This window comes from Onychomys torridus, chromosome 3 (genome assembly GCF_903995425.1).
Source record: "Onychomys torridus chromosome 3, mOncTor1.1, whole genome shotgun sequence".
Taxonomy (NCBI): Eukaryota; Metazoa; Chordata; class Mammalia; order Rodentia; family Cricetidae; genus Onychomys; species Onychomys torridus.
This window is the reverse complement of record NC_050445.1, coordinates 15376342-15392818: the sequence shown is the minus strand read 5'-3', so window position 1 is coordinate 15392818 and position 16477 is coordinate 15376342. Positions and strand designations below refer to the sequence as shown.

General features: G+C 40.6%; 1 protein-coding gene across 4 annotated transcripts in view; it reads right to left on the bottom strand.

Annotated features, from left to right (window-relative positions):
* Positions 1–16477, bottom strand: part of Herc3 (HECT and RLD domain containing E3 ubiquitin protein ligase 3) — a 104743-nt gene that overhangs the window by 38444 nt on the left and 49822 nt on the right. For all 4 annotated transcript variants that reach the window (XM_036182890.1, XM_036182889.1, XM_036182891.1 and 1 more), the window contains 8 exons: positions 16089–16213; positions 14087–14146; positions 12813–12924; positions 12263–12452; positions 9781–9944; positions 9544–9657; positions 2227–2250; positions 2049–2138 (listed from right to left, as the gene is read on the bottom strand). In XM_036182890.1, the coding sequence (XP_036038783.1) occupies positions 2049–2138; positions 2227–2250; positions 9544–9657; positions 9781–9944; positions 12263–12452; positions 12813–12924; positions 14087–14146; positions 16089–16213 (879 nt within the window). The remainder of the gene's footprint in view (positions 1–2048; positions 2139–2226; positions 2251–9543; positions 9658–9780; positions 9945–12262; positions 12453–12812; positions 12925–14086; positions 14147–16088; positions 16214–16477) is intronic.

Here is a 16477-nt window from a genome sequence, read left to right as displayed (position 1 = left end):
AGACAAATGAAGACATATCCATTAACAGGAGTGCTTAGTAGACCTGTATTGCTAATTCACCAATATTTTTATATACATTCAAACAAAATATATTTTATAATAAAATCAAACTATTAAACAAACCTTTTTGGATTCATTAAAGACCACCAAGTTTCATTTGATTATTCCCTCTGCATCTGGTCTGCAAACTGTAGCCCCACAGCCTGGGGCCTGGTTTTGCATAACTCTTGTGCTAATAATGGTTTTCTAACATTTTAAATGCTTGAGGGGTAATATTTACAATACAAAAAATTATATAAAATTCAAGCTTTTAAATATACATAAAGTTTTGTTTTGACTTTGGGGTGTTTTGATGTTCTTAGGTTTAACTCCTTTTTCCTTTTTCTGAGACTGCCATCTACAAAAGAGTTAAATGGTTCTTAATGGAGACACAGGGTCCACAAAGCTTCAAGTGTTTACTATCTGGCAGAAACAGAAAATAGCTATGACTCCAAGTCTACAATAAGTATGCATTGATCATAAAATTACTGAACCTGGCATGGTGGTACACACCTGTAATCTAAGCAACAGGGGCCTGGTGAAAGCCCAGTATTCAAAGTAACCTTGATTACATAGTGAACACAAAACTAGCATGGAAAGAAACTCAACTCAGGAGGTGAAAGACCTTGACAAAGAAATGTTTAAGGTGGGGAGGAAAAAAATGAAAACTACCCCAGAAGACAAACAGAACTGATACAACAAAAACAACCACTCTCCCAAAGCAATACTGAGATTCAATATAATGTACATCAAAATTATTTTTCAAAATCACATTTTGTTTTCTGTATATTAATACAATTTGCATATTAAACAACCCTATAGCAGTATGGTTTAATATAGTTTGTGCAGAAGAATAAAGAAAAAAATTTCAGATTACCAAAATAAAACCCACATAGCTACAGACGCCTCATCTTTGACAAAGATGTCAAAAACATACATTAGAAAAAAAGATAGCCTCTTCAAATGGTATTGGGAAAGCTGGATATTCACATGAAAAGAAAAAAACAAAACAAAAAAGACCCTAGATCTGAATCTTTCATCCCTGTACAAAAATCAACTCAAAATAGATCAAAGTAACTTTAATGTAAGACTTGAAAAACACTAAAGGAAAAGGTAGTGTTAAAAACTACTTCAAAATGGAGATACTGTCAATAGCGTCCACAAAAAAATAATCTCAAGAATTCACTGATGGAGCTGCATGAAAAAGGCTTTTGCACAGCAAAACCAGTAGACAGCCAAGGGGCTAGAGATATGGCTCAGTGGTTCAGAACACAGGTTGCTCTTCCAGGGGACCCATGTTTAATCCCCAGCATCCTCATGACTCTGGTCCCAGGGGATCTGACGCCCTCTTCCGGGCCCATTGGGCACCAAATATGCATGTGGTGCACAGACACACATTCAGGCAAATACTCGTGTACACATAAAATTAAAACAAAATAGCTGAAAAAAAAATAGGAGAAAAGTCCTTGTCCACTATACATTCCACTATACATTCCACTATACATTACACAGGAATATCTTGTATTAGTTTTTTGGTTGTTGTTTATTGTTTCTTCGTTTATTTATTTTGACGTGAACTAGAGTCACCTGGGAAGAGGGGGCCTCAACTTCAATTCCTTCTATCAGACTGGCCTATGGACATGTCTGCAGCATTTTGACTAATGATTGATGGGTGTGCCCAGCCTACTGTGGTCCTGGGTCATTTAAGAAAGTAGGGAGGAAAGAGAAGAGGGGGAATAAAAAAATTGCATTTTAATTAAAATTCAACACAGATAATTTTTATATACAAATAACTATTAGAACTGAAAACACAAAAAAAGAAAGAAGCTGAGTAGGCCTCGGAGAGAGAACCAGTAAGCAGTGTTCCTCCATGATCTCTGCTCCAGTTCCTGTCCTGACTTTCCTCACTGGTAGACTGTGACCAGGGAGCTGCACATACATGAAACAACTGAACGTGGGCCATGAGAAGAAGCAAAAGGAGGAAATGACCCTGAAAACGCTCCTGCTACCTGCATCTGTAACTCCGCGTCGGTCTGCAGCATTTTGGTTTTGGCTTGGGCGTCGAAGACGAAAGGGTAGGCGCAAAGAGTTACGGTATCCTAGAAGGAAACACGTCGGTATGTATTATTACAGAAATCTACAGAGAACACTGGAGGTACATCAGTATGTCCAACAGGCATCATTTACCTGTATGATAGACGCTCTGTTCTTCTGTGGAAACAAAAACAAAAAAAGACAGACTCTTACTTGAATTATAAAAGTACAATTTTAACACCCTCCCCCAATATATATATATATATATATATATATATATATATATATATATATATATATATATAATCTTTTCACATTATCTGGTTTTTCAGTCATCAACTTAATACCGTTTCAATAGCTAACAATGTTGTGGCAAGAAAAAAATGTTTTGATGGACACAGACTGAAAAAAAAAACAGCAAAAATCTTAAACAAGAGCAAAACCTCTTTTTTTTTCTTTTAAAATTGTTTGACAATCAATCCTCAGCTCAAAAAAATTGTTTAACCTTTTTTTCCCTTTATTTTACACATTGACCACAGTTTCTCTGAGCAAAACTTTCTTAAAGATATAAGATTTTTAAGGCGAGTTACTGGCTCTTCATAATTCACAGGACTGATTGAATTCTCTCTGCAAGAAATCTAACTCCAGTTGGCAGAGTGGCACGTACCTATGTTCCTTGCACCTGTGAGGCTCAGGATGGAGAACTGCCAGCTGGAGGCTAGCCTGGGCTACATGGCAAACGTGAAGATAACACTTGGATTCCAGTGACAGCTGCTCACCCTGGCTGGCATACACGGAATGTCCCCTGCACACATGTGTAGAGGAAGCCAACAGTAATGCTCAAACTAGATAAAAGTATTTTGCCCATAAAAGCTGCTCTATAAGGCCAGGCGGTGGTGGCACACGCCTTTAATCCCATCACTCACTCGGGAGGCAGAGCCAGGCGGATCTCTGTGAGTTTGAGGCCAGCCTGGTCTACAGAGTGAGATCCAGGACAGGTACCAAAACTACACAGAGAAACCCTGTCTCGAAAAAACAAAAAAAAAAAAAAAAAGCTGTTCTAAAAACTTGGAGATGGTTCTACGATTCTGAGTTATATAGTAAACAAATTCAGCGATGATGAAATGTATATAACAGGTACATTATTGTTTTTCTGTCAGGAAAACTTCTGAAAAAAAAATGTTATTTGTGGAGATCAGGCTGTACACTGCACTAAATTCTTCCATACAGTAAGCAACAGTGGCGGTCAGTTTTGTCTTGCCTGGGGGGGGGGACTCCATTTTACAAAGCATCAGCTGGCTTCATTCTGAGTGTAAACACAAGGCAGGATGACAAGGACGCTGCCTCCACCTGTTCGGCACGGTCCATGAGGTGTAGATTGACAAATAATTTATACAAGTAGACAGCACTTATCAACACAGGTTATGAACATGAGCACATGGTAGAATTAAAACTATATGCACAAAATCAGGCCCAAGAACGTATTAAACACGACAGACCAACCAAAGTATAACATACTTCCCTGGACACCACAAAAAGAAGGGTATCTAACAAAAAAGAGATAGGATCCCTCTCACAGAGCACCCTGTGAGCATTTCAAGGGACTGCCGGGCAGAGAACTCCCAGCTACCCCTGGGGCTTCAGTGCAGCTCAGCCACAGCCCACGTCAGCTCAGCTCAGTCCTGACTGTTTGCCATGGCCTATTTTGAGTTGCTACCTGTCCATCCAACCATCTGTCCACTTGTCTGTTTACCCATCTATCTGGACCAGGTCCTGTGCCTCACCTTGATGATCCGATAACCCTGCAGCTGGGCTCCATGCTATGACTCATTTTCAACCCTGTGGCTCAGGCCTGCTGGCCTCCAGCAACAATCCAGTTGGGTTCAGCAACCTTGGAGGCACCTGTAATACAGTTCTCTGCATCTGCTTCCCATAAAGCTTCTGAGCTCTGTGACTTCTTGAACTCTTTTGTAGCCAGTATGTAACCTGCATGCATACTGTGTAAAATGTAATCTGGGATTTTGCAAGTAATACTAGTAATTAGATGAGAATAAAAGAACTTGTAATTTGCTAATAATGGTCTGCTATCACGTGATAGGTAGCTCTTTTGGTCAATCTACAATCTTCAGAAAGGCAGACCTTTGAATATATTGGTGAGGGTGTTAAGAGGGGCAATGAGCCACCCTAGAAGTGAATGGCATCATTCTATGTGGTGGGATCCTGGCCAGAATAAAAAGTGAGAATATCAGACTAGAAGTATAGCTCAGTAGAGCACATGTCTTGCACATATAAAGCCTTGAGTTTCATTCCCAGCACTGCACAGAGAGCATGGTGGTGCATGCTTATAATCCTGGCACTGGGAGGATATATATATGTATATATATAATGAGTTCAAGGTCATTCTCTGATACATAGTGAGTTCAAGCCCAGCCTGGGCTACAGAAGACCCTATCTCAAAAGAGAAAGCCATCTATGACTGAATTCCTGAAAGATGCTGTGGACCCAGCTGCTCCCACAGCATGTCTCCGCCACCATGAGGGACTGCATCCCTCTGAACTCCTTTAAGTTGCTTTTTTCGGGCATTTAGTTACAGCAATGTGGAAAATAACCATAAATGGGAATCTATTGCTAATCAATAAATGGACACTGTGGAAAGACACAAACATATCCATCTATGTTTCTAGCATGGTATGTTCATGATAGTTATGGAATAAATATTATTAACAGAAACACAAAAACCAGTAATAAAGATCATCTCGATCTCCAACATTTGTCCAAAGAAAACAATGAACACATTATTCATGCTTAGAGATCCGACATGCTGCTGATGCTTTAATGTCTTGTAGAATGTCCTGTGTTTTTAAATGATTTTCTAAACAAAATAAAAAACACATCCTGAAAGATCTCTTCTTATTGTGTGGTATCACCCAATCTACACTTATCTGTTAATAACGGCACGGGTGGGTTGCAAACAGAGTGAGAAAAGAAAGAGCCATTTTTTTTTTGGCCTGGTAGATGCTCTGTTTACTAAGGAAAAAGCCAATACTTCCCTAGTTTGCTGCATGAATAAGATTTAACAGCGGAGGGTGGAAAAAAAGCCGAGTCATCCCTGAAGGCCTGCGAGAAAACTCAAGCCAGGCCTGGGCCTGGTGGCTGTAGTCCTTGTCTACAATGCTGGAACATTCGTTTCTGGGAGGTACACGCCAGCTCACTACACTGAGTCTATGAAACTCATGAGCATCTGACTGACTGTAATGTTTTCTTATTTAATGTGTACATTTAACTTGGCTTATGTATATTGTATGAGTAAGAACTATACTTCCTTTTGTGTTTATGTATATTTAAATGAAATCATTTAACTGCAACAATAATTAAAAACCATCCTATTGATCCTTTAGAACCATCCTCCTTTAGGGATCTTGGAACATTTCTCTACACTGAGAAACACAAGAGACAATCCCAGCCCAGTGGAACCAAGTCTGGAACATATGATGCAGGTCAGTGCACACATACGCAGGTTGGTCTGACTTACTCTCATGCTAATTTTGAATTAAATTGAATTGATCACCTCTTACAATGCTGTTTATCCCGGGCTACCCATTCCCCAGAAACCAAACTTCAGGTTCCATGCTACCAGTGAACAGTATTTCAAGGTCTGTGCCTGCTATAGAGTTGCATCTATGGCATAAGTTCATTTTTCAGAGCTATGAAACAGCAAGATGTCAAGATGTCTCAGATTTTGATTCTGAAAGCCTTTTGCAAACCACTGAATGCCTCACTTGCACTGCCCTCTATGGGAACCTACAGGGACAGTCATCTGTATGCTTTTTAAGTTTTCAAATGAAGACTAGGGCACATTATTAGCAAATAAAATAACACACCGTTGCTGCTCCTTAAAATGAACCAAGTCAGTCACTTCAGAACCATCTTTGTCTGTGCTTTACCCGTCAAGGTAGATAAACATAAGGCCGTGTTCCAGCCCAGTGGCTAGTCAAGGTAATAACATGTGTAGGTGTTCAAGAGCTGCTTGTGAAAAACAGTCCCTGGAGGCTCCTGATGTGCCAGGCACTGCAGTGGCCCCACTAATCCTCACATACTGTCACAACTCCCATTGCCAAATGAGAATGCCAGGCCTAAAGAAATTAACTGACTAGTCTAAGGCCAAAGGCAGCCGATCAAAGCTGGAATTTTAATCCAGTCCTTTTTTTTTTGTCTTTTTTTTTTTTTTTAATGGATAAATTTTTTTAAAAATGGATACAGCCCCACTCACTCTATGGACCATGCAGGTCTTGAACTCACAAATATCTGTCTGCCTCTGCCTCCCAAAGTGCTGGGATTAAAGGTGTGCTCTACCATACGTGCTCACAGATAAACCCTGGAGAAACAGGGAATGCTACTCACACAGGGCTGTCTCAAGCAAGGAAATACACACCTGTTTTCCTCCCAGAAGGCTGGGAGTAGTGTTAATGACCTGTTCACCTTTGCTATCTATAAAGCCAGACCCCACCCAAATCCCCCAGAATGTTTTTCCCAGACTCTCCCTCCCTAGATCTTTATCCTTAGCTTTGTTTCTCAGGCAACAGAACCCATCCTTAGGGGAGATGTCACATGTACTTAATAGCCTGTTGGTTGACCTGTACGTTATCTAGGTGAGAGACCCCACATCAAGTCCTAGGCCCTTAAGCTATAGAACCCATCTTCATGGTCACATGCACTTTGCAAAGGAGTTTCGATGCAGTCATGCCGTACACTTATTATGCACATGGGACTGAGATAATTGTTACCAGGAAATCTTTTTTCCAAAATTGTACTGCATGTACTTAAGTGCATCTAAACTAAACTGCCCTGGCGTCAGACTGCAGAAGTTTGGACCAGCCAGGCTAAGGTGTGCTGAACTGAGTGAGTTTCTTTGTTGCCTCTCAGGGGTTCATTTCTCTGCAGGCATTAGCATTTGCAGGGATCCCCACAAGTGCCAGTTCTCTTAGAATGCGCTCTGTCTTATATACTATTGCTAGTACTAGGTTAAAATATTAATACAGCAAACCAACTACTCACTATTTTTTAAAGTAATTTAAAAAAACTATATGAAATACCATTAGTACTTAAAAGCAAAGCCTCAAGACATCAAGAAACTTAAACTTCAATTTCTAATTACACTGTACCTTATACAATAGAAAAACTTCCACAGAAAGCATAAAAAGTCACACACTAACTCCAGCTAATTTTCTACCCTTTTGTAGTAATGGCTTTAATTACCAAAGAGGAGATGAATATTGAGATCTGGTAAGATGTGTGTTTACCACATCATCTTTGTTTATCACAGAAAGAAACTGGTAAAATTGTTCATTTAAGCAACTCTACTCAGAGACCATGGTCATGACCATCGAAACTCTACTATGAACAGTTTCCTTCTTAGGGCCAGAAGGAAATAAGAACTGAATATCAGAGCAAACCGAGCTACAGAAAAACTGTACAACATCCCCAAGTCTCTGTGTTCCACCTAGGGACAAAGTAGTAATTACCTGAAATAACTCATTCAGACTCATTTCTACTCTAACATTTTATAATTTACAAACCAGCCTTTCATAACTTCTAAATTAAGTAAAACTAGAGTCCATTGATGCTCCCATGTTAAAATTCCAGTATCAACTCTTTAAAAATGTTTCTGTTTAAAAGCATTTTGTTTTTCAAAACAATAACAAAATCTTACCAAAAAATACAAGTGTCTCAATTTTTAAATTTTCCATGAGAAAAATATTTCCATTACTTTGATCATCTACCATTTGACAAAGGAAACTGCCTTTGCTATTTAGTTAAATACACTAATGTAAATAATTTCCCCTCAAAGAGGGCTGCAAAGCAGCTCACAAACCATACAGGGAAAATGCCACCCCAAAGCTGGTGATGAATTCTGTGCCAGTGGTAAAGGACTCACGTCAGATGTATCTGCTACACCAGCTGTATTAAAAACAAGTACCAAATGATGACCTATTCTCTGCACTCAAATCTGTACAAATCCCACAAGCCTCCCATATATCCAGGCCAGTCTGCTATTGCTGAGCAAATTGCTGCCATGCCTAGGGTAGCAGCAGACAGGAATCCACAGTCCCTAGGGTGCTATGTCAAACATCATCAGAGTTGGGTCAGAAATGCATGACATCCTTATTGAGCTATCCTCAATGAGAGGTGGCTGCAGGGTCTGGGTAGCTCATGTAAGAAGAGTTAGGTAGGCTATCTGCCAAAAAAACGATGAATAGCAAATGATTCCCCAATGCCAGGGGTAAATCAGTAGGGATGGTAGCACACAGAAAGCCTCATCTAGAAGATGCTCTTCCACCCAGCAAGCTGGTGACTTCTGGAAGGCAGCTGTGTGGTAGATCTTCTAAGATCCAAGAGATGCCAAAAGTTTATATATTAATGTCCAGTTATCTAATTTGTGGTTCAGAAATAAGTATATAATATAAAATATACCATCCTCACTATTTTCAAATGTATGGATCAGCAGTATTAAGAATATCTGCATGTACTGGGGAGACAGTTCATTAGGCAGGGGTTTGTCTAGCTAAATGAAGTCCTGAGTTTGATACCCAACAATGCATGAAGATCAGGTGTGGAAGCACACCAATAATTCCAGAAAGTGGGAAGAGGTAGAAAGGCAGGATGGCCATGGTCATCTTTGGTTATATAGTGAGTCTAAAGCTAGTCTGGGATACATGAAATCTTATCTCAGAAACAAAACAAGGTCCTGGAGAGATGGTTCAATAGTTAAGAACACTGGCTGCTCTTGCAGAGGACACAGGTTCAATTCCCAGGACTCATATGGCAGTTCACTGCAGTCTGTAACTCCAGTTCCAGAAGATCAAATGGCTTTGCCTGGCTTCTGTGGGCACCAGGCATGCCCATGATGCACAGACATACATATAGATAAAACATCCAAACACTTAAGATAAAATATTAAAAAAATAAAATAAAAACAACCCCTAAAATATCACTGTTACACAACAGAATTCCAGAACTGTCGCACCTTGTGGAACTGGAGCCTAAAATGCATTAAAAGACAACCTGAATTTCCCACTGCCTCCAGACCACCTCTGCCAACCACCAATCCATTGCTTTAGATATTTTGGTCTTCCTTCCTTCCTTCCATCTGTCCATCTGTCTGTCCTTCCATCCTTCCTTCCTTCCTTCATTTTTAATATAGCACTGGGGATCACACCTAGAGCCTGAGCATGCTAAGCACACACTTCACCATTAAGTTACTCCCAGCCCCAGATACCTTGTGAATCCTTATGACACTTAGGATTACCTAAAATACTTCCAAGTTTCAAGAATGCAAAAGTTAACTGAGTGAAAGACAGGTGTGGCGCCAGCATTAGGGTCAAAGAGAAGGTATGTGGCTCAAGTGTACATTTTACAAACAAAACCACAAAAAGGCCAAAGCTTTAACATAGGCTTTACATGAATTCTTACCATCCCTGCTTGATGCAGAAACCACAGGAGGTAGTCTTCCTGAATGTCCACAAGACTAGAAATCTCGGGGATGTAAAATGCATCATATTCCACATGCTTCACTCTCAGATTGACCTGACGAAAGCACAAAGTCAGAACAACTAAAACCGAAGAACTGAAAAGTCCTCCAAAGAAAGAAAGCCCCGGCAGCCTTTCCCCCTACCAGCCCCTCCCCATCCCCAAGTCCCCAAGAGTTACCCTGTACAGTTTCTTCAGAAGTTTGAGAGCCGCAGTTACGTAATTGTTAAACAGTACAGGGATGAGGAACGTCTTCCTTCCCTTTAGGAGATAAAGGACCGCATCTTTATAGAGGTTTATCAGCTTCAGGAAATATTTCGGGCATGACTGAGACCACCAGTTATCTTAAGAAAGAAAGAAAAAAGACATGTGTTAACACACAATTTCAGGCAAGAGTTCTCGTCTTCTTCTTAATAGCTAAAACTCTTACAGCTAGAAGATAAATATTAGTCTACAAGACAGCTTCCCAAAACTGATTTGTAAAAGGAACCATTGAAACACGTCTGGAGAAAACAGCTGCACAAGAAACCCTAAAACTCAACTCCTTCCTTTGTTCCTTCTCCCTCTCCTGCCCTCTCCTCTTAAGTGTTTTTTTCCCAGACTCCTGCCGAAGGCTTATCTGAAGAAGTTCAGTTCCAAAGCTGTGTGGGGACCAGCGGCAGCCTCCGGGCACCAGGATACTGACTGTATCTACTGCAGTAGCACTCCTGAGCCATAAGCCTTTCAGCCCTGCTCACTCTACTACTGACATTCTGTGCCACCTTACGCTCACAGGAAGAGAGAAGCCACTCCTTCTGCTACGAGGTATAATTAAGGTTTAAGAAATCCATTACGAGCTACAGAGACAGCTAAGTAGTTAAGAGCACTGGCTGCTCTTCCAGAGGTCCTGAGTTCAATTCCCAGCAACCACCAGGTGGCTCACAACCATCTGTAGTGGGATCTGATGCCCTCTTCTGGCATAAAGGTGTGCATGCAGATAGAGCACTCACATACATAAAATAAATAAATCTTAAAAAATAAAATAAGAGCCGGGCGGTGGTGGCGCACACTTTTAATCCCAGTTCTCGGGAGGCAGAGCCAGGCAGATCTCTGTGAGTTCAAGGCCAGCCTGGGCTACCAAGTGAGTTCCAGGAAAGGCACAAAGCTACACAGAGAAACCCTGTCTCGAAAAACCAAAAAAATAAAAATAAAATAAAATAAAATAAAAAAAAGAAAAGAAAAGAAAAAGAAATCCATTATGTATATTCTCTCCAAGTGGTACTTTCTCATACATAACCAAGCAGGATTTTATCACTGGATTCTTCAGAAATGAACTTAGACCCACTGAAATCCATAAGGTTTCTTCACAATATTTCATTAAAACTTAAAGTGGGAGGGCAGCTGAGGAGATGGCAGGGTGGCTAAGAGCACTGACTGTTCTTCCAGACTCAGGTTGTATTCCTAACATCTCCGCTGCTGCTCACACCCCTTTGAAACTCCAGTTCCAGGGGACCTGATGGCATGGCATGCCTCTTCCAGCCTCCATGGCATCAGGCACGCACGTGGTACATAGACATACATGCAGGCAAAATAAAAACTTTAAAAAATTAAAATGGGGGAAGAATTTTAAAAATGGACAAAGTACTGACAGCTGTTGGATTTGTGAGACAGACATCTACTGTGTTCACTTTGCTGTGAGGTTTCTCTCTTAAATTTGAACTGTCAGAAGCTAGAAATAAATTAATTATAAAATTCAATAATCCTATTCTATTTTGTGTTACCTGGCCTAGAAAAATAAAAAACTATTTAAAATACTAAAGCTTAAAAAGTCTAACAAATGTCTTTAAAACCTATCATTGCTCTATTTTACACCTGTTAGAAACACCTAAGAAAGCACGCTCCCGATCATGGAAAGTATTAAGTACTAACATATTATTCATTCATTCATTATTATTATTCTGTCTGTTCGCTCCAGGGAAAGGCGTGCTCTGGTGACACTCAGGCCACCTGAACCACACAAGCTACCAAGTCGCAACAAACACCTGAAAAAATTACCAAGAAAGGGGGAGAAAAAACTAAAAAGCCAGGTGACAGGTTTCTGCACGGGACTACTAAAAATGTCTCAGGTGCTGCTCCAGCAGAGACCCTCTCCAGCTCGCTGAGGAACGGAAGGTTCTTATCTCAGCAAAGTGTCCAGAGCCTGCAAAAATCAGTGTGGACTCAACTGTCCTAAAAAACAAAACAAAACAAACAAAAACATTTCCTAAGTCCTCGCTAGGTCACTATCTCTTCTTTCTTGGAGAGCTCTGTATCACAACATCCGTTCATTTGGCTCCCACCCCCTAAAGTTAGTACTGGAGATGGACAGACAGATGGATAATAATATTTGAGGCATTACAACTGCAAGCAAGTTAAGGGGAAAAAATAGCTTAAAGTTGAATAATCTAACTTTATGAATATCTCAACATTGGGATTAATGTCATGAATCATTTCAAGTTAACTTAAATAACAGTTCAATTTGCCCAAATTGAAAACAGGGTTAGCTGGAAATCAACAGCAAAGAAAGAATTAAATGGTAAAGGTATTAAATGGCAACAAATAGGATTGTTAGATCTACAAGAGCCAGCCAGCAAAACAAAGAAAGTAAGCCCAAAACCAGTGGTATTCCGTCTGATGAATTCACCTAAGACTTTGCTAGGGTTTATATCCAGACGCAGAATGGCCATCGCCAGGGGGATAGTCAGCGTGATGTAGTACTTAGAGTCCTGAAGCAGGGGGAACTCTGGCAGTATTAAATAGATTCTCATAGCTTCAACATCTGGGGGTGAACTTGACAACTGAGGAATGAGGCAACTTTCAAAGCTATTTAATATCTGTAAGAGAGGAGAACAAAAGTAGTGAGAAACTGCAACACATCCGAGACTTATAACAACTCATCTCCAAATTCATAAGTCAACAGATGAACTCACAACTCTTGCTCACTCGGTGAGCACTGAGCAAACAGGAGGAGCCAGGCTCTGGTTCAGACTCCTGGCTTCCCACCCACAAAGACCTGGTACTTCAGAGAGGCCAATCCTTAGGAAGATGTAAGCAAAAGACAGCCAACCCCCAACACTAATATTTACAAGATTAATAAGATTTGTACAAGACTCTCATTCCGTATTGCTGTTCCTTTTGTCTTAGAAGCTGAACCGAAAGGAAACAGCATTTTATAATAAATACAAACAACATACCTGTTCTAGAATCATGGAGTGCTGAGAGTGCATTAGCTTCTCAAATAAAACCCTAGTTGAGTTCAGGTCAATCCCAGGGAATCTGGAACTGGTTTTAAAATGTTCATCAATTCTAAACAGACAAACAAACAAAAATCCATATGTAATAAGAGAAAACAAAAAGCTAACGCTGATTAAAACTGTAAGTAATTAATTAACTAATCCATTCTTGCCAGATTTAAACTGGACCCAGTAGAAAAGATATTATAGAACACTAATTTGGGAAAAACCAACAGAACAATCTTTACAGTGATTCTTCCTGCCCCAGTTTGGTTAGGTTTGGTTTTGAGAAAGGGTCTTACAAGGTAGCCCTTGCCAGCCTAGAACTCTCTATGTAGACCAGGTTGGCCTTGAACACAGAGGTCCACCTGCCTCTCTCTGCCTCCTGAGGACTGAGAGCAATTCCACTTTTAAACATGGCTTAAAATTTTCAAATCTGCCCCCCCACAAGTCAAAATACGAAGACCACCATTTCAAGCTAAGCCTTTTACAAAGCATAAAAGCAGGTCCCTTGCCTGATGATCCACTTCATTATCTTTTTGCTAGATGTGGATGTTGCAGCTGGTTCCAAGCAAACACACACACACACACACACACACACACACACACACACACACACACACACTCTTCCCTTAGGCAAAGGGGCCCACTTATGAACAAATGGTACATAGACTCTCTTATTCCAAGCCTTCCTCATAAAAGTACTTAAAGTAAAAATTAGATCTAAACAACCCTAAGATATCCAGACTTAGAAAGGAAACTCTAGTATGTTTTCTCTTATATACGGATCACAGCTTTGAAATCTTTAGATTTGTGTGTTTAGTCTTGGAATACCTGTAGAAGCCAGGAAACTTGAAAGAGATCATTTCTGAAAAAGAAATATCTTTTTTTCCCCCTCTCTTTTTGGTTTTTGGAGACAGAGTTTAACAGCCCCGGCTGTTCTGGAACTCTGCTTTGTAGATCAGGCTGGCCTTGAACTCAGAGAACTTCCTGTCTCTGCCTCTGTCACACTAAACCTCCTGAGGGGCAGTTTCTCTCTGCAAATCTACCAGTGAGGAGTGAGTAAACACTGCCACCCTGGGGTCATCTAATTCACCATTACTAGATATTCAATTGTATGCAAATGTCAGCTTTTCCCCTTCAATCAAAACCAACTACTACCCAAAAGAAGTCTTTCACGGCCTTTGGTAAGTATTTATATTACACACCAGTTTGTAAGCTTCTAGGTCACTTACTTTTTTTCCAGAAAGCTTCCATTCCAACAAGCTGCAGAAGACAGTATCTGAACAACACCGCTATTCAAGACAGAAAGGGAGAGAAAAGAATTAGAATCAGTACTTCTACAAGCTCCAGCAGCACCAGGCCAGTCTTCCGACTAGCCAGGCCCTTAGGTCATCAGGGCAGCTACGGTCCTCCAGCAGGTGCACACCCGGTTTAGAGAACAGTATTCTGCAAATGGACAAGAACAAGTGTCCCACAAGTTATGTTTATTTTTTTAAAGTGTAAAAACCCATAAAAGAAAAATTGCTTCTAACAAAAAGCTTGGACATTTTCTTACCACCATTTCTAACAAACAACAACAAAAAATAAACAAACAAAACAAAAAGTGAGCTGTTAATTCCCATGTACAGAAGTTAATAAATGCCCGATCACATCTCCCTATTCTACTGACCCTCTGAGAAAGATGAGTAAAGACTTACTCCTATTGCCTAAATTTTGCAGAATCTATAGAAGTGGCTGCTTTCTGAGGACCCAGGATTGCCATGCCAGTCAAGGGATAAAACAAGCAAATGACTAGAAGGAAACCATGGCAGCTCGAGGAGAAATGGTCCCCAGACTCACGTGTGTGAATGCTTTGCACATCGGGAGTGGCACTATTAGGAGGTGTGGCCTTGTTGGAGCAAGTGTGTCACTGTGGGGGTGGGCTTTGAGGTCTTATATGCTCAAACTACGCCTAGTCTGGTACACAGACTCCTTCTGCTGCCCTTGGATCAAGATGTAGAGCTCTCAGCTCCTTCTCCAGCACCATGTCTGCCTACATGCTGCCTTGTCCCGCCATAATAGATAACAGAGTAAACCTCAGAAAATGTAAACCACTCAAATAAATGTTTTCCTTTATAAGAGTTGCCGAGGTCATGGTGTCTCTTCACGGCAATAAAATCCTAAGACAGAGACAACTTCTGTTGGCTGTAGAATTTGGATCAGGTAAGATCTTTAGAGGTGGTCTCCTCTAGCTTCGTTTCATAAGTAAGAAAACAGAAGTACTGGTAAAGTCCATGCTTACAGGTCGCCTGCTGCTAAGCAGTCTGACCTCTCTTGTCTCTCCTCACTACCCTACTCACTACTGACTAGCCTCAGTTCCTGAACAATGCCTGCAACAGAAGAAAGATTCTTCCAGCTGCTGCAGGGCAGGGCCTGGATGTTTGCTCCAACAGTCTTGATCATAAAGCACTACCCATCATGCATTTCTTAGGACAGCTGCCTTTGTTACACAGATTGATTTCTTTGTTCCCATGAATGAGACTACAGGAAAAACATGGAAATGCTGCTCAAAGTCAACAAAAATCTATTAAAAAAAAAAAAGTACAGAAACTATTTTCCTTTATAAACTAAAATAAACTCAACTATTGTGCCTTTTCCCCAGAAGACTCTGAATTATCATTTCAACTAATCACATTAAATAAAAAAAGTGTAGAAGCTATACAAATTAGCTAAAAATAAAAGGTTGTTAAGACTCAAGATTCTTACTGGGTGGCGGTGGCACACGCCTTTAATCCCAGCACTCTGGAGGAAGAGGCAGGTGGATCTCTGTGAGTTTGAGACCAGCCAGAGTGAGTTTGAGGACAGCCAGGGCTACACAGAGAAACCCTGTCTGAAAAACAAAAACAAAAAACAAACAAACAAAAAAGATTCAAAATTCTTTGACATATCAGTGTGAAGAGAACCCTCCTACAGGTAATAAAATACAGAGAGCTCTCAGCTGGGAGACCAACCTGGGCCTTCCTCCATGGGATTTCAAAGATCTTGCAATGAGGAAGCCAAGATGAGTAGGATAGGCGAGGAAATCACTGGGTTAACGGGGGCTAATGAGATGAGACTCCAAATAAATTTACAAGAATGATTCCATAAATGCGGAAACTCCGTTTATATTCACAACCTCTGTAGTTGCAGAGAATATCAGCTACTAAGCTAGGAAAATTCCAGCACGTTTTGGAAGAAGTGAAATTAAATACATACTTGACTGTGTTTGCGTTGTTGTGTTCTGAGAGTTTTTGTCTCCAAATGGCTATGGTTTCCTCATTTATCAACTTGGTATAACATGCTTGATTCACAGTCCTGAAGTCAACAGCAGGAGAAGAATTCTAGAGAAATAACAAGAGAGATGATAGACACCAATTTTCACCCCCTCTTTCCCCAGGGTGGTCTCCACATTGGACTTCATGAACTGAAGACACGCAAAACTTGCGGTAGTTCTCCCTTGGAACAGAGACATGTACCACTACTGCATCTAGGAGAAGCTTCCTTAGGCCACTGATCCACTCTACTGTACTTGGGAGTAGGTAGCTATGATACAAAAGTTCCGCTCCCCTGCCTCAGCTTCAGGGCACCACACCAGACTGGCTGAG